The sequence below is a fragment of the Anopheles gambiae genome, chromosome 2 (genome assembly GCF_943734735.2).
Source record: "Anopheles gambiae chromosome 2, idAnoGambNW_F1_1, whole genome shotgun sequence".
Taxonomy (NCBI): domain Eukaryota; kingdom Metazoa; phylum Arthropoda; class Insecta; order Diptera; family Culicidae; genus Anopheles; species Anopheles gambiae.
The window spans coordinates 51,704,958-51,722,726 of record NC_064601.1 but is presented as its reverse complement, the minus strand read 5'-3'; the positions used below and the strand labels follow the sequence as shown (position 1 = coordinate 51,722,726).

The following is a 17,769-nucleotide window of genomic DNA, read 5'->3' as shown; positions in this document are numbered from 1 at the left end:
GCATCATCACAGAGTTGATGATTTCGATGAATTATTGAGAAAATTGCAAATTGATCAAGCCTTCCTCATGGCAGAAGAGAAAAAAGCAGTTGAGAGAAAATTTCCAATTCTTTTTCGTTGGTTGTGCAAATATATTCCCTCAACGGACCGGCCATCATCACTGCCAATCTCACAGAGGATGAAAAAAACACACACACACAATAATGATCGTTATGGCTTTTGCTTCCTATGCACAGACCGAGAGAAAGGGTGGGCTTCCGGTTGATTACTGTAAAAGGCTCAATTTCCTCCGGCTTATTGCACTTCATTTGGTGTCTGGCTTTATTTGCATGCCAATTTATTTCTAAAACGGAATCAATTTCCACCAGAAACAAATTTACGTACTCGAACATTTGCAATGGTCGTTAATCCGTGGAGAGGATTTTTTGCTCCAAACTGACCGTTTTTGGAGTCGTTTGTTGCATTTCAAGTCTGGCACTTTAACCGAAAGTGAATCACATCGTCGTCCTGCCCGCTCATACGGAGAAAAGCTTTGCATGTCGATGGCAATGAAATTCAAAATGGATTCCTTTTTGGCCGTGCAAACGGGAAGAAGAGAGAGAGCGCATCGTACATCACCTCCACGTGGAATGGAGCGGCAAATAAATGCAGTCAAAATGGTGCACAATCACCTCCTGCAGCCAGCAAACCACCGGACATCCCTAGACACACGCCGCTGTGGACAACCAAACGAGACATCCACCCCACACAAGCCCCTCAAAAGCAGTCACCTTCTGCGAAACGGTTGATCGGTTCCGGAGATGAAATGTGTTTCATACATATTCCGCCACCCTCCAAAATGTTGTCGGTTACTGCTGTGCTTGTTTTTAATGGCGCAAAGTGTTTGGAGGGCTTTTGGGCGGATACATTGTTGACCGGTGGAACGGTGGCAGCAGTGATCAATGTGCAAATCTCTTCCTCGCTTTTACTGCTGTACAGCTTACTATTCTTCATTTTTAAACTTTTATCTATCGCTACCTCTCTTCCAACGTTGCAGCATCATTTCCGATTGAAAAAAAAACAACGCACACACACGCACACAACGATATGTAGCGGTGAAAATCGATCGAAAATGATGTATTCAATCGATTGAAGTGAAAGTTTTGCATTTCGCCCTGTGCTGGTGTGTTGGACCCACCCTCCACCACCACGCCAATGTGCAACGGTACATAACGTACCGGCTGAAGTGTTGTTGGTGTTGTTGTTGTGCGTGTGTGCAGTTTTTCCACTATTTTCCACCCACTCTGCGTATGGTAGGAAGAAGGGGAGAGACAGAGTGAGATCAGAGGGAGGACGATCTTCTCGCTTCTTCATCTATGCACACCGCCGACGCTGCCTCCGAGTGAACGTATGATTTTGCTGTATTTTTGTTGCTCTTACCTACTCTTCATTGCTGCTCTAGCCCACCCGTTGGCCGATGCGCTGCACTTGATCTCTTTTTTTTGTTTGCGCGCTCCCTGTGCCGGAGTGATAGATTTTCACTTATGTTCGGTTCACTTTTACTGGATGCGCCACTTTTCCTCTCGTGTACTTTCTTGGCCGCATAACGTGGTGTGGTTTTCATGTTTCTGCTTTGCGCGGTTTAGTTCGTTTGTTGTTGTTGTTGTTTGTAGTGCAACGGCGCTCAGTAGAAGTGCTCGCGCGCGCGCACACCAAGCCGTGTCGTTGATTGTGTTGGGCATCATCATATGCCTTTTGCTTTATCACGGTTTGCAGTCATTGTAGACGCCCAACGCGTTTGTTGCTTCCACGTTTTTTCTTCCACAGATACGATATTGCGTTTCCCTTGACTGATCAACTGCTGCACCGCGCAGGAAAAGGGTGGGGCAAAGGTACGAGAAAATGGTTTGTGGGCGGCGTACATTTGTTTCCGTAAATCATCGTTTGCTCGTACCGATGTTATGGTTCTGAAATCGTTTGTTCCACTTGTTCCGGTCCCGGGTCCCGGGTGGTGGCGCGATTAGCTCTCTAAACATTCAATCTTCCGACACCTCTGCACTGCACGGGCACAGAAACGCTCCCGTGATTCTGATGGTTGGTTGCTCGTGATTCGTGAGGAAATGGGATACATTTGGGCAAAATTATGGTTGTAAATAAAGTTATGAGTGAAACTACTTATAAGTTTTATGGGACTAGATGAAATATTTAATTAAGACTAAATACGATTCTGCGTAAAGAAGATTTTTTGGATGGATTAGCTTTGTTTTCTTCTGTTTTCATTTATTATAATGATTTTTTTATTATAATATCTACATATTGAAACTTAAATGACACTAAACTAAAACTAAAATAGGCTAAATCAAAAGAATTTTAAGTGCTTCAATAATAGCGGATTTTTTAAATCAATTTCTTGGTTTCAAACTTACACTACATCAATAGACGAAAAACTTCTACTAGCAACGACAACACTTTTTATGGTTTAGCGTAGTATTAAGGATTATCATCCAAATACTTCGGCCTTCATACGTATTCGTAGCTCGTTGCGACATTTTCTTGGAACTGCTTCTAATTTCATGCTTTAGCAAAGTTTCGACATGAACTATTTAACTTTTTTCGATTACTGGTTACGATAAAGCGGACATGTCTTGCCCGTAGCCGAGATGATTTGCTGAAGGATCAATAACAAAACCAAACTGCTATTACACTACAAGTTCGTTAACGTCTTCCCTCAGCAAGATTGCTCTCAGTAACAGGAAAATTGTGTCTTCCGCTTCCGGCCTGAAATCACTTATCGTTATACTTCCCTTCACCATTTGTCTCCTTCCATTCGTGACTATTATCGATTGAGTTACCGGGATCGTAACACCTCCCGCCTGCTGTATTATAATGAAGCTGGATTGACTAACTAACGCCTCTTTTGCCCTCCATTACCATCTCCATCTCGCGCAGCAATGTTACGGTGCAGATCTCGTCATAGAAATCCCTGGCAATCAGGGTTTGGATGATTCGTTTTACCGGCTCGACTACTACCCACCGATCGGCAATCCGGCACCGAACGCAACGATCGCTTCGCGGGACGTCGGCGATGAGATACAGTTCTCGAACGGGCTGCCCGGCACGCGCTACAACTTCTGGCTGTACTACACCAACTCGACCCACAAGGACTGGCTGACCTGGACGGTCTCGATCACGACAGCGCCGGACCCGCCCGCCAATCTGACCGTGATACCGCGCAGCGGCAAGAACGTCATCATCAACTGGAGTCCACCGGCCCAGGGCAACTATTCGTCGTTCAAGCTGAAGATCCTCGGCCTGTCGGACAACTTTGCCACCAACCAGACGGTGGCGATCGAAGACAATCAGTTCCAGTACATGGTGCGGGACCTGACGCCCGGCGCGACGTACCAGGTGCAGGCCTACACGCTCTACGATGGCAAAGAGTCGGTGGCTTACACGAGCCGCAACTTCACCACAAGTAAGTGAGAGGACAGGTGCAGAGATGGTGCTGGTTGGAGTTGTAGTTTGTTTCTGACTTTGTTTCATACGGTGTGGTGTTTTAAAGGTTGTATTTACTAACGTACGAAAGCGTTTCTGCTCTTCCTAGGAAGGAATGTTACGAGCGCCCATAGTGTTTAGCTCTCCGTAAGCCATACTACCATCATTCTTACTAGTTCGTAGCATTTTTCTCAACCAAAACTTCGATCGTGCAGAACTGTTGCAATGACTCACACCTAAACCAAGCTCAACTAACAAGCCGGTGGAAGGGCGGAAGGGTCACTGGGGTGGTACTGGGTGATGTTCGTGGAGTGTTGTGTGGACTTTCAAGGTGAACCAGTGGGGCTGCCTCCATCTCGCAGCACAGAAACAAGTCATGGCGGGCATGGCAGTAGTGCGATCACAGGGTCTCCACGTCAACCAACACACTCGGTGGGTCGCGCATTTGTTGCGCGAAGAAGAGCTGCAAAGGTTCCGGATTGGGAGCGGCGGATCCATTGGCCAAAATACCGTCGTGCCAACATCATGCCGCCTGATAGCTAACGGATGTTTCAATTGAAAAGCATATGCTTTTGTTTCCTACTACATTGTGCCACCACCGCATTAACTGGATAATGCATAACAAATTCACTTTGCTCACACAACTCTCTCTTTCTCTCTCTCGGTTGCTTCCCTTTACGGGGAGCTTCTGCTTTATTATTCTTGTCTCTCCCTATTGCTCTCGCTCTCTTCGCGTCCGATGATATATTCGCTAACAACTAACCCTTTTCCGGATCATGGACACCGCGGGGATGACGTCGGCAATGATGATGATGATGCTGTTGTTGGTGTTGGTGATGCTACTACACTCCCACCCTCCTCCGGGTCGCCACTATCCGCGAAACGTGTTGTCTTTTGCGGGTTGCAATTTGTCAAACTACTCACGTACACGCTTAACGCTAACTTCCAAACAACGCACACGAACACCAAACACCCTTCGCATAAATACAAATCGGTTGCGAACACACACACCAAAAAAAAAAATGTCTATCCATACAAACGCGCAAACACAACAACCGCTGGTGCCCTCGGCACGCCGCGAATCCGGTTGCGAATTTCCTGGTGGGCTTGCGGAACACCATCGAACACTGTTGCTTCGACCCGCCAACGACGACGGCACGGTGCGAACGACGTACGATGGATTCGTTTGGTTCACCTGAATCGTTGGGCACTAACCCAACCGGGAACGCCGTTCGGAACATCGTGGACAACGAATAAACGAACGTGCAAAAACACTCGCACACACATCCACACAAACAACACCTCAACTTCTCACCTTCGCCATATAACACGGCCTCTGCTAACAACCACTAACCACACTCTTCCGACGGTTGACACTAAAAATGGTGTTGGGTGGTAACACGCGCGGCAGAGCGCTATCGGCACAAAGATCTGCTGGACATTAAGATTCTGCGAGGTAATTCTAACGCTCCCGTTTGTCGCTTGCATGATGGTCTGTATGTATTCTTTTTTTTTTCTTTTCTTTATTCTTTTCATCTTATTACGTTCAAGCATTTCGTTATGCATTCCACGAATGACTCAAGATTCAAGGATGAGGGAACGTTCGTCCATTATTGCATACCGTAACGGACGCTGGGAGACGTTTTGAAGAGAAAAGTAAACCGGCATTGATTTTGCTATGCAAATTAGCCTGGAGCGAAAAAAGAGGCATATTATGACAATGACAGCAAAACAGTTATTTAAAGTTTAATATAGGAAAGAAGCAGTAGAATGGAATGAATTAAAATAATGTCAAATTAAATAGATAGCATTTGTAGTGTACTAATCCTCTTCTTGATCATTCGTGCGAGGGCATAACAAAATAATTAAATGATAACACACTTAACTTGGGAATTAAGTATTCTAACACCCTTGGCTTAACATTTATGCACATGGCATGAGGGAATAACAAAAAAACATGCTATTTTAGAAACAAAAATTGATTGACTCATTTTCCCCTTGTCTCCCTCACGACCGTGTTTCCCAGAACCTAACACACCGGGAAAGTTCATCGTGTGGTTCCGCAATGAAACGACGCTCTTGGTGCTATGGCAGCCGCCCTATCCAGCCGGCATATACACCCACTACAAGGTGTCGATCGAACCGCCGGATGCGCTCGGCAGTGTACTGTACGTGCAGAAGGAGGGCGAACCGCCCGGCCCGGCTCAGGCCGCGTTCAAAGGTCTCGTTCCGGGCAGAGCCTACAACATCTCGGTGCAGACCATGTCGGAGGATGAAATATCGCTTCCGACCACCGCCCAGTACCGCACCGTGCCGTTGCGTCCGATGAACGTAACGTTCGACAAAAAGTCCATCACGGAAAACTCGTTCAAAGTGATGTGGGAAGCGCCGAAGGGCACGAGCGAGTTCGACAAATATCAGGTCTCGCTGTCAACGTCCCGGCGACAGCAGGCGGTACTGCGAAATGACAACGAAAATATGGCCTGGCTCGAGTTCAAGGACAATCTCGACCCGGGCAAAACGTACCAGGTCGTGGTGAAGACCGTCTCCGGCAAGGTAACGTCCTGGCCGGCGAGCGGCGACGTTACGCTGAAACCGCTCCCCGTCAAGCAGTTGCAATCGTACACCGATAGCAAAACCGGCGTCATCACCATCTCCTGGAAGCCGGACGAGCTGAGCACACAGGACGAGTATCGCATCAGCTATCACGAGCTGGAAACGAATAATGGCGATTCGAGCACGATGAGCACCAATCAAACCTCGTTTGCGCTGGAATCGCTGCTTCCGGGGCGGAACTACTCCGTCACCGTGCAGGCACTGTCGCGCAAGATGGAATCCAACGAAACGGTCATCTTCGTCGTAACGCGACCCTCCTCGCCGATTATCGAAGATCTCAAGTCGATCCGCGAGGGGCTCAACATTAGCTGGAAGAGTGACGTGAACTCAAAGCAGGACAAGTACGAGGTGACCTACACGCGCAACGATACCAACGATGGCAAGACAGTGCTGACCACGGAGAGTCGGCTGGTCTTTACGAATCTCTACCCCGGCGCCGGCTACGAAGTGAAGGTATTCGCCGTGAGCCATGGATTGCGCAGCGAGCCGCACTCGTACTTCCAGGCAGTCTGTAAGTATCTAGCTGGCGTATGGAATGGAGTGATGGACAGAGAGTACTAATGAGAAAATGCATGCTTTACTACCTTTAGATCCAAACCCACCGAGAAACATGACGATTGAAAAGGTGACGAGCAACTCGGTGCTCGTGCACTGGAAACCGCCAGAGCGGTCCGAGTTCACCGAGTACTCCATCCGGTATCGCACGGAAAGTGAAAAGCAATGGATTCGGTTACCCTCGGTAAAGGCAACCGAAGCGGACGTCACCGATATGACGCCGGGTGAAAAGTACACTATTCAGGTGAACACCGTCAGCTACGGCGTTGAAAGTCCCAATCCGCAGCAGGTGAACCAAACGGTGCGGCCGAATCCCGTCTCCAACATTGCTCCGCTGGTGGACTCGAACAACATTACGCTTGAGTTCCCAAGACCGGAGGGCCGCGTGGAAACGTATATCATTCACTGGTGGCCAACCGAGCAGCCGGAGCAGGTATCGATGAAAAATTTCACAGAAGTTAATACAAGTAAGTAATGATGGTAAATTAAGTAACGTTGGCGCCTTGTTTGGAAAATGATTAATGTAACTCTCCACCTGATCTTTTGCTTCATTCTAGTACTACCGTATCCCGGCACATTGAGCGACGATGAAAAGACGGTGGAAGAACCGCCGCTGGTACGATTGCTTATTGGAGATCTGATGTCCGGTGTGATGTACAACTTCAAAATCCAAACCATCTCGTACGGCTTGACAAGCGATCTTACTAAGCTGCAAACGCGCACGATGCCGTTGATACAATCCGAAGTGGTGATCGTGAACAATATGCACACGCGGGACATGGTTACGCTCAGCTACACGCCCACCCCACAGCAGTCGTCGAAGTTCGATCTGTACCGCTTCTCGCTTGGCGATCCTAGCATTCCAGATAAGGAAAAGCTGGCGAACGATACCGACCGGAAGGTAACATTCACCGGTCTCACTCCTGGCCGGCTGTACAACATAACCGTGTGGACGGTGAGTGGAAAGGTATCGAGCCAGCCGATCCAGCGACAGGATCGCATGTTCCCCGACCCTATCACCATGCTCGAAGCGACCAGCATCAACGATACCTGGATTGCGCTTAAGTGGGACATTCCCAAGGGAGAATACACCTCGTTCGAGGTGCAATATCTAATGAACGATTCGCACTATGTGCAGAACTATACTGTCAACAATCATATCACCATAACGGACCTGAAGCCTCACCGTAACTACACCATTACGGTGGTGGTCCGTTCGGGAACGGAGTCGAGCGTGCTGCGCGTCAGCCTGCCCATTTCGGCCAACTTCCAAACGAAGGAAGCGCTCCCGGGACGGATGGACAAGTTCGCGCCGATCGATATTCAGCCGAGCGAAATAACGTTCGAATGGTCACTGCCACCGAACGAACAGAATGGCATAATCCGTCAGTTTACGATCACCTACGGGTTGGATGGTTCGCAGCACACCCAGGTAAAGGACTTCCGACCGAATGAGCTGCGCGGCTCGATCAAGGCACTGCAGCCGGGCAAATCGTACGTGTTCCGCATCCAGGCAAAGACAGCCATCGGCTACGGGCCGGAGCATATCTGGAAGCAGAAGATGCCAATTCTCGCCCCGCCAAAGCCGGAAACGCAAGTCGTACCAACGGAGGTGGGTAGCAGCGCTACGACCATCGAAATACGCTTCCGCAAACATTACTTCAGCGATCAGAATGGAGTTGTGACTACGTACACTATCATAATTGCCGAAGATGATTCGAAGAACGCGTCGGGCCTGGAGATGCCCAGCTGGCGCGATGTGCAATCGTACAGCGTGTGGCCACCGTACCAAGTGATCGAACCGTACTATCCGTTCAAGAACAGCTCGGTAGAGGATTTCACCATTGGCACCGAGAACTGTGACGCAAAGAAAACGGGCTATTGCAATGGTCCGCTTAAATCTGGCACTACGTACAAGGTGAAGGTGCGAGCATTCACTGCACCGGACAAATTCACCGATACGGCCTATAGCTATCCCATCCGCACCGGTAAGTTAATGGGGGTAATATATACCTTTATCTTGTTGTTACTTTATGGGATATTGGGGTGTAACTAGTCAATGGAAATTTTACGGACGTATCTTTTTTCACTCTTTCACTGGAAAATTCACAAACAGCTCTTCTATCGGTGGATGGTAAGCTCTCAATGTACTTTGCATCCCACAGTTTGTTTTGTTGATGCATGTCTTGCTTGCTTGCTAGTCGTTGTGTTAGTTGAATACCACGCATGAGGCAGATTATTTTTATTTTTCTTACGTTGTTTACTTTCTCGTTACTTATTTAAAGAAATTTGATTTTTCGATATTGATCAAAACCAAGCTCGCACATTCATCTTACTCGTTTTCTTTTGTCCTGTGTTATTTTATCAATCAGACAAGTATCACATATTATAATTAATGTACAATTAAAGTATATAATTTATACTTAATCGTGCTGAATTCTATTCTCGTTTATTTGTTATGATTTTGTTAATTTTTAAGCATAAGGTCTTTTTTTCCTCCACAAATTATATGATAAGTTTCTTTTCGTTCCGTTATTTCGTTCAAAGCATGAAACTACTATAACCTTCCCATTTAAACTATTCTAATCCGTTGTTATTTTTTCGGTACAAACAGCCCAAGACAATACATCGCTCATTGTGTCGATTACCGTGCCATTACTGATCATTGCAATGCTTGTCGGTGTGGTACTGTTCCTGCGTCGACGACGACACACCGGCCGCAAAACCACCGAGCAACGAACTAACGACAATATGTCCCTTCCGGACAGTACCATCGAAACTAGCCGTCCGGTATTGGTGAAAAATTTTGCCGAACACTATCGTATGATGTCCGCCGATTCCGATTTTAGGTAAGGAAGTACAGCAAAGCATAAAACGGGATCATGATTACATAAATTCAAACCTGCCCCAACAGATTTAGCGAGGAGTTCGAAGAGTTGAAACATATCGGGCGCGATCAACCATGCACATTTGCGGATTTGCCGTGCAATAGGCCTAAGAATCGGTTTACAAACATTTTACCATATGACCATTCCCGATTTAAACTTCAACCCGTGGACGACGAGGAAGGTTCGGACTACATTAATGCTAACTACGTCCCGGTATGAATGAATCAACGACATTGCACTGATGAGCCCGATAACAGTGTTAATGTGAAATTTTCGTTTGAAACAATGTCTTGCAGGGCCACAACTCGCCGAGAGAATTTATTGTGACGCAAGGTCCACTACACTCGACGCGGGACGATTTCTGGCGAATGTGCTGGGAAAGCAATTCGCGTGCGATTGTGATGCTAACGCGGACCTTTGAGAAGGGTCGCGAAAAGTGCGATCACTACTGGCCGCACGATACCGTACCAGTATATTACGGTGACATTAAAGTGACACTACTTAACGATAGCCATTATCCCGACTGGGTCATCACAGAGTTTATGATGACGAGGGTAAGAGTTTTGGGACATTTTAAGTCACCCTTATATGATTAGTGCAAAAGCTCTTAACACATTGATTTACCACATTCATTGCGCATTTCTACAGGGCGAGCAACAGCGCATAATACGTCATTTCCACTTCACGACGTGGCCCGACTTTGGTGTGCCAAATCCTCCTCAAACGCTTGCACGGTTCGTGCGAGCCTTCCGCGAGCGCGTCGGACCTGATCAGCGGCCGATCGTAGTGCACTGTAGTGCCGGTGTCGGGCGGTCCGGCACCTTCATCACGCTGGACAGAATATTGCAGCAAATCCAGGTGTCAGACTATGTTGACATCTTTGGCATCGTCTGGGCAATGCGAAAAGGTAACGGAGAGAATGCAGTACACCTAGATTACATCTTTTTTTCTGCTTCTCAATAACCACATTTCTTCCCGCTTCTTTGTAGAACGTGTCTGGATGGTACAAACGGAGCAGCAATATATCTGCATTCACCAGTGTTTGCTGGTCGTGCTGGAGGGTAAGGAAGGCACTGAGCGTGAGATTCACGACAATCAAGGCTACGAAGGTATGTATTCGTTGCTTACGATTCGATTTACAGAAAAATGGTTGAGCAGCAAAGCTTGCAAACACGTGCTGTGTTGGCTGCTAAACGCAGGTGCAAAAAATACCACCAAACAAGGTGGTTCGCACGGATTGCAATTCGTTCCTGTTGTCAAGTGAAAAGATTCGCCTTCATACGTACATGACTCCTCGAAAGCACTCATTTTTAATATCGTCGCCTTACTAAAGATAAACCTCATGCAGTATTGATGCCAGCTTCGTGTAACTTTTTTTTATCCTACCATAACAATACACTCCGGATATCCGTCAACCTCATCAGCTAGTGCCGCTTGCTTTCGGCCATTCTTTACGGAAAGATTAATTTGTACTCATTGCAAAATAGTTACTAAAATAAATTTCAACTCTATCGCTTCCCGGCAGTGGTGGGTTTAACGGTAAACGGAGTTGGCGGCTGCCAGGCGCTCCGACAGTGCAAGGGCTTTTTAGTGGATGGTAATCCCAATATCTTTTCGATAAGTCAGTGGATGTCTGTGGGTTGAAATAAATACCCGAGACATAATCAAATTGACTCGAGAGCTTCAGCCCCGTTGGACTTTGAGGACATATTCAAAGTCCCTTCCCGTTGACAATTAATTTATGAAGATGTTCGTCTCATGGAGCAATGGGTGGCTTAGCCAACGGCACTAATTCTAAGCCTCCTACTTCTCCCTCTTCTCAATGCCTATAGGAGGCTTACCGTCTAGTGTTTGCGCTTTGGGCCCCTGTACCATAAGCCCGCCACTGCTTCCCGGATGGTTTGGTTTTGTAGATTTTCATCGGTTGTTTAATTTTTTTTCGTGTGTTTGGTATTCAATCTCTATTCGATAACATAATTTTTTCGGTCTACTTGCTAACTTGCTAACTAACCCGTGTAATGTGCTTGCACGTAAAATGATCTCACTGCACACGTAATCTGGATTTATATTAACTAAATGTAGTTCAACTAATGTTATACTTACTAAGCTCGAAATAGTTTGTACACAGCCTGGTTTAACAAACTCGGTTTAACATTCTATCAAAATAACTCAATCGCTCAAAATCAAAATAACTCAATGGTTTAAAAACATGGCAGTTTAGTTTTAATATTAACTAGTTCCTTATAATATGTTATGAGATTATGTTATTGAAGCAGCAGTCCAAATTTCTTTACAAAATAACTATTCCTTAACACTTCCTTAACACAAATTCGTTTAATCTTTCTTAGCAGATGTTTGCGTAGCATGAAATTTTAAAGCATTTTGTTTGATGTTTGTGTTGTTTATTTAGGCCTTGCATTAAATTGTTCCATCCATACCACACTCATACATTAGCCAATATGTTGTCTTCACGTGGTAAAGTTGTTGAAAGATTTAAAATTGTTTTATTGTTTCTTTTTCATTTTTCGTTTTTTAAAATCAACTGCTCTGATCGATCGTCCGTATCAATCAAACACAAATCAAATAAACAACAGATGAAAGTATATTAAACCAAACGATTTACGGTCACCTAAGCGATTCGCAAGTCAGGCTAACCTGCGTGTGAAGGGACGCAACTGGCGGATTGTAACTTTCCACAGCTAAGCAGATGAAGTGTGCAGTCCCACTAATCTGGCTGTGAGTGTTTTGATATGAGGAAGGATTAAATCATAACTACCGGAAGAATTGTAATTATTAAAGAATCATTAGGCGCGCTGTGATCACGGTATTACGGTGTAATAAAACAGACAAACGAAAACGTGCACTCTACGCTAGGATGTTGTTTGCTATTGATTATTTCTCTTTCTCTATCCCCTCTTTCTCTCTGTATCTTTCGTCATATTCAAACATACTACAACTGTGTAAATTGTGCTTGTTGTATAAAACAAAATTGTTACTCAATCGTCGCACAACAACAAAACATGTGCCGCACATACCTGTAATCTTTGCGTCACATTGTGCACTTGAACGTAAACTATGTTCTTTTTTTAACACACACCTAATCGCGGGATTTGATACTTTACCTGGTGTACTCTCTCTCTCTGGTGCTTGGAATGGATGGTATTAACTGTGAAACATATTTTTTTATAAACATACACACCGGTATGGATGGCCTTTTGCGTACACTTTGCTGCACTAAACGGACACAACAATGCGCCACCTCTCCCTGTTCAACGTCCTTAGAGCCTCGAGATGATGATCAGCAGTCGGAAGAGCAGTTGCTCATTGAAAATCGTTCCGATGATGAGCTGGACGAGGTGGCGGCCAGAGAGCAGCATCAACAGAACGGTACTGCCGGCGGTATAGAAAACCATGAATTGGATCGCCGAAGAAGCGCAACTGTTGAGATCGTCGACAATGAGCTGGTCATGATGCAGCAGGCCAACTTCACTGCCGGCGAAACGACAGAAGAAGAGCTGCTCGATGAGGAAGAGGAAGTGGAGGTGACGGTTGATGGGCTCATGATTGTGTCCAGAAAACCGTCACATGTAAGCTCCTCCACACCGGCGATGGGTGGTGATGGCCAGCAGCAGGAGCAGCACCAACACTCCAACAGCAACTCTGCCAGCAACAATGAGCGAGACCAACCTTCATCCGGGCAGGACGAGCGTTCTATTAGTAGCAATGGAACGAACAGCAATAACAGTGCCAACAGTGGCTACGAATCGAGCCCTCACAAACGCCGCTCATTGGCAGCCACGAGCCAAGAACGGGTGCATGATCGGCGATCGCTCAGTTTCTCCACCGGAGGTGCAGAGATCGTAAGCAAAGCGGACCCATCGAGCGGAGATCATCAACAGCAGCATCAACAACAACAGCAGCAGGTGCAGCAAACCTACCAAGTAGGAGGACCGCTGCAGCAGCAACAGCAGCAGCAGCATCAAGCCGTCCTTCCGCCAGGGCAGCACCATTCTCATCAGCCCACGGTCGGCGGTGGGAAGCTGTGGAAGGAGGAAAGATGACAGTTAGAGAACGATAGCGACAATCGAAGCAGCGGCCGGAGCAGCATCGTGATCGCTATCAACGACAACGACAGCCATGTAAATAGTAACGCCTCGAACGTGGTGATCCTGCGGGCGGACGGTGACGACGACGATCGCACGATGGCGACCAAGGACGACGAGACGGAAATCGACGATGGCATCGACGGGTCGGACGAGGGCGACGACGACCTGAACGCAGTGGAGGAGGTCAACGGTCGGGATGGCAAACGGTGCGGGCAGGTGGAACACGACGATGACGACGACGACGACGACGAGGACGATGAGCAGACCCACGAGCAGCGCGAACTGTTGCTGCACCGTCGCAACGAGCGCAACGTTCGGGCCGTTGCGGCCGCCATGGTGGCTGGGGCGGCGGCCGGTGCCGTCGCCAATGGCAGCAGCAATGGCGGTGGTGGTGTCGTCGGGCCGGGTTGCGGCGTTGGGCGCTACAAACACCACAGCTACGTCGAGGTGGAGGAGGACGAACAGGACGACGACATCATCGTGATCGTGGACGAGGACAACAGTGCCGCAACGGATAGCGAGGGAGGCGGTGGCAGCAACCGAGGTTGTGTTGGTGGTGGCGGTGCGACAGGCAACGTTGGTATAGTTGGCGGTGTTGGTGGTACTAATGGCATTAGCGATGAGCTGTATCTAAAACTGAGAGAAATGGGTTGGTAGCACCGTTATCATATTTATTGCTTTGCTTACTGTTTTGCTTGCTTCTATAGCGCTAGTTTGCTGTTTTTATTCGTTTGTATGTATGTAGTTATGCTCTCCTAAATTGCTAACCATTCGTGTTGATTTGGTTTTGTGCTACTATTTAAGGATCCCTTCCTAACATTTGCTTTCAACATTTCGCAGTAACACTATTTTTCTCTTGTCATACTCAGACTGCACTATATTCGATTTGCGTATGTTTTAAAATTACCCTACACATATTTTGATTCTCACACATAGCAAAGAAACCCCCTATTAAAAATCCCTTTTTTTTGTCTCCGTCGTTGTCGTTACGACAAGACAAACAGCATGATGAAATTTCGTTCCGTGTTTACCCTTTTGTTCATTTTCATTCGATTTGCTCACGTTGAATGCAGCTGCATGCAACGTTCCTTTTAAGTGTGATGTTTTGTCAACAGTGTTATTTTATAGCCGACGGGCGGGCGAATGTTCGTATCTTGCATACCATAATCTAATCCATGTTTTTGTACACTTTTTGCTTCAAATCACGGATACGGAATCAACGAACCGATCGAACGTGCCGTTATTGATCAACCGCAGATGACGAAGGAATCGCTGAGTCGGGAATGTAAGCGACCGACCAGATGCGGCAGCCTGGAGCAGTGTCTGCAGCCCGCCATTGTACTTCCTCGACCACCAGCCAACGCGTAAAGTGGCCATCGAGCGGCGACGAACGCAGCTAGTAGTTTAGCGCAGAGCGGTTTTAATATTTAAACGAATGTAATTAATACTTAAACCACCCTCCCCTCCCTTTTTCCACCGGCAGTGTGTGGAACCGGCCCGTAGTAGTAAACGCCGTTCGCTCGATAGCTTAAATCCTAGTTGTAATGTCCTAAAGCTGGGGACATACACCCATACATTCAGCGGAAAACACAAAGAGAGACAGAAAATATCAATCGAACGCTATCCTCGTACTAATTTGTTGTATCAATTGTTCAACGCGTGCAATCCGCTGACAGACAGCAGCAATCTCAATGTTAACGATACCCGTACCGTGCTGGCGTGATGAACGTGTTAAACGCTTCGATCTATTAGTAATAATGACAACTTGGGTGGCCATAGACCTCCACTACGTCAGGTGCTAGTGCGCGCACGTGTGTGTGTGTGTATGTATGTTAATGCGGTTGTAATTGTATAGTAATTGGCGATTTTAATTATTAGAAAGCACCCCACTACCACCTGGACGAAATCTCTCCCCTGCGCGCGCGAAAAACGCGACAGAATGCTAAAACGCAAAACGCATCCTGTAGTCTAAATCTCTTTCCCTTAGGTGTAAACCTTCTTTGTTTTTGGCTTTTCGGGCGATATTGGACTGTCTTCTATTTAATAAGAAGAGAGATCATTTGGCTCTCATAACATTATAGAAATCGAATCCATTCGGCCATGTAGTAGCAGGCGCGTATCGTACCCGACAGCAGTGTAGCGTATTTAAATAATCTTGCGAAACGTTACACGAAGATGTTTGTATATCTATCCCCGATCTGAACAGTTCGAAGCATAGTTAGAAAACCCATCTTTTCCCAGTGGACGGAGCCGCAATTTCACGTGTGAGCTAGACAAAATTTACATTGGCTTTTCATGCTCCAAAGGACGTAAAACACACGAACAACGCATACACGCACACACACACAAACGAAGGGCTTGACCAGAAGCGATAAAACCTTACTCCATAATCAAAACCATGCAAAACTATACTTAGTCAGTTAGACGCAAATTTTCAATCTCGGAAGGGCGAAAAGTGGGTAAAAGTGAAACTAAGAATCTTAACGGCGAACGTATCTGTGGTGTCTAACGGATGTGTCCGGTTTGTAGGGACCATTTCAGTTTTTGTTTTATGTAGCAGACCTGCAATCCCCGCAAACCGCTATCTATATGTGCTATTGTATATTCAACCGTGGAGCAAAACCTATGAAAACGTGTCAAAAAACAATTGTAGTATATACATAAGAATTCTGTGTAGAAAAGCAAAGGAATGGCCAACGGGTGAAAGTATTTAATAGCGTGTAAAGCGTGAGAAAACGAAGGAAAAGACGTACGATGCCCAAGCAGGAGCAGGAGAGGGAAGAAAGCGGTGACCAATTCGAACTTATTTACATTCGTTTGCAGAATACAGATTGTGACAAAAATACGCAGCTATAGACAGACCCTGCGGGGGTGTAGGTACGTGTGTTTTGCAAACACACACACATACGGTTATAAGGTATTGTTTTCTTTTTATGTGTTTTTTTCTATTTTTGTTTTCGGATTTTAATCAATTTCCCGTTGTGTACATATTAGTATGCGAGACAGTGGCAATCAACACTCATTGCAATCATTTTTATTACAAAAACAAAACATAATTAAGTTCTTAGCTATTATTAGAATCCACGGGGATCGTAGTAAGAGGGCAGTAGAGCGCCGTAGCGCATCATGTTGGAAGGGAAGGCAGCGCAATAGAAGCAAACACACAAACGTTAGCAAGGGGCAATGTACAGCAGTCGGAACAATGCGGGTTGAATTACGTGTTGCAGCCAATGCAAATCCTCGACAGGGATTCATATTTTTAATGCCAGTTTTAATTTTCCATTCGAAACAACAAAAAAACCCACCTTTCAAAACACATCGATTCACTCGAAACCACTGGAAACACTGGAAACACACATACCGAAAGACTTTGTAAAAGCACACAACGAGATGTTATTAGTGGCAGCAAATGAAGGCAGCACAAAACAAGAGGACCACACACACACACTCAACTGTTTTTGCTCCGTTTTTGTGTGCTTTTGATACAAAACAAAACACTGCCGTTTTGGGGGCCCGGAAAACTAAGCATTATATCAGTTTTAAATCACACAAAACAGTGGGCAGTTTTTTTGTTACTTACTCAGTACTTGAAATACACCAAACCCAAGCGACACACAATGATATTAGAACGGAACCCTAGTGGAAGCGTAATTCAACCTACCGATAACGAGGAAATAATAACAGTAGAAAGATCGCAAACGCGCGTAAAAGACGATAATCAGGCAATAAGAGTAACCACTACACCCGACATTATATTGATGCTTCCGTGCGTTTTACAATTTTTAGAGCGGTAAATGATGGGGTGAAAAAACACAGAAAACGTCATATCAATTACTCCAAGGAAAATATGAAAGAAAAGTCGAAAACAAAAACCAAACAACATGAATCGATCGTACAGCATGGTGTGGTGCCTTTGTGCTTTAATTTTCAGTTCGTACCTTACCTCCAATATCCGAATTGGCCAAACCCGACAGCTTAAAGCACCAGCAAAAGGTAAGATTTTGTATTGTTTTCTCTTCAAATTCCGCCAAAATAAATTTACTTTCATTGCGAACCACTGCACGATCTCCATACTGAAAATCACCAAACGCGATCGAAATGGCTACCGGCGCCATGACAGGCTACCGCGT

General features: G+C 46.1%; 1 protein-coding gene across 12 annotated transcripts in view; it reads left to right on the top strand.

The window, feature by feature from the left end:
- LOC1274091 (tyrosine-protein phosphatase 10D) overlaps positions 1 to 17,534 on the top strand; it is a 41,453-nt gene extending 23,919 nt beyond the window's left edge. For 4 of the 12 annotated variants that reach the window (XM_061650155.1, XM_061650157.1, XM_061650158.1 and 1 more), the window contains exons 3-14: positions 2,929 to 3,454; positions 4,886 to 4,930; positions 5,501 to 6,601; positions 6,681 to 7,112; positions 7,203 to 8,633; positions 8,762 to 8,779; positions 9,260 to 9,494; positions 9,560 to 9,746; positions 9,830 to 10,087; positions 10,182 to 10,440; positions 10,523 to 10,642; positions 12,816 to 13,957. In XM_061650155.1, coding sequence (XP_061506139.1) covers positions 2,929 to 3,454; positions 4,886 to 4,930; positions 5,501 to 6,601; positions 6,681 to 7,112; positions 7,203 to 8,633; positions 8,762 to 8,779; positions 9,260 to 9,494; positions 9,560 to 9,746; positions 9,830 to 10,087; positions 10,182 to 10,440; positions 10,523 to 10,642; positions 12,816 to 13,594 — 5,391 coding nt within the window. In that variant the 3' untranslated portion in view covers positions 13,595 to 13,957. Of the gene's footprint in view, positions 1 to 2,928; positions 3,455 to 4,885; positions 4,931 to 5,500; positions 6,602 to 6,680; positions 7,113 to 7,202; positions 8,634 to 8,761; positions 8,780 to 9,259; positions 9,495 to 9,559; positions 9,747 to 9,829; positions 10,088 to 10,181; positions 10,441 to 10,522; positions 10,643 to 12,127; positions 12,402 to 12,815; positions 13,958 to 14,896 lie in introns of those variants that run through there. The other 8 variants (XM_061650163.1, XM_061650161.1, XM_061650164.1 and 5 more) reach the window with 8 other exon arrangements.
- The last annotated feature ends 235 nt before the right edge of the window (positions 17,535 to 17,769 follow it).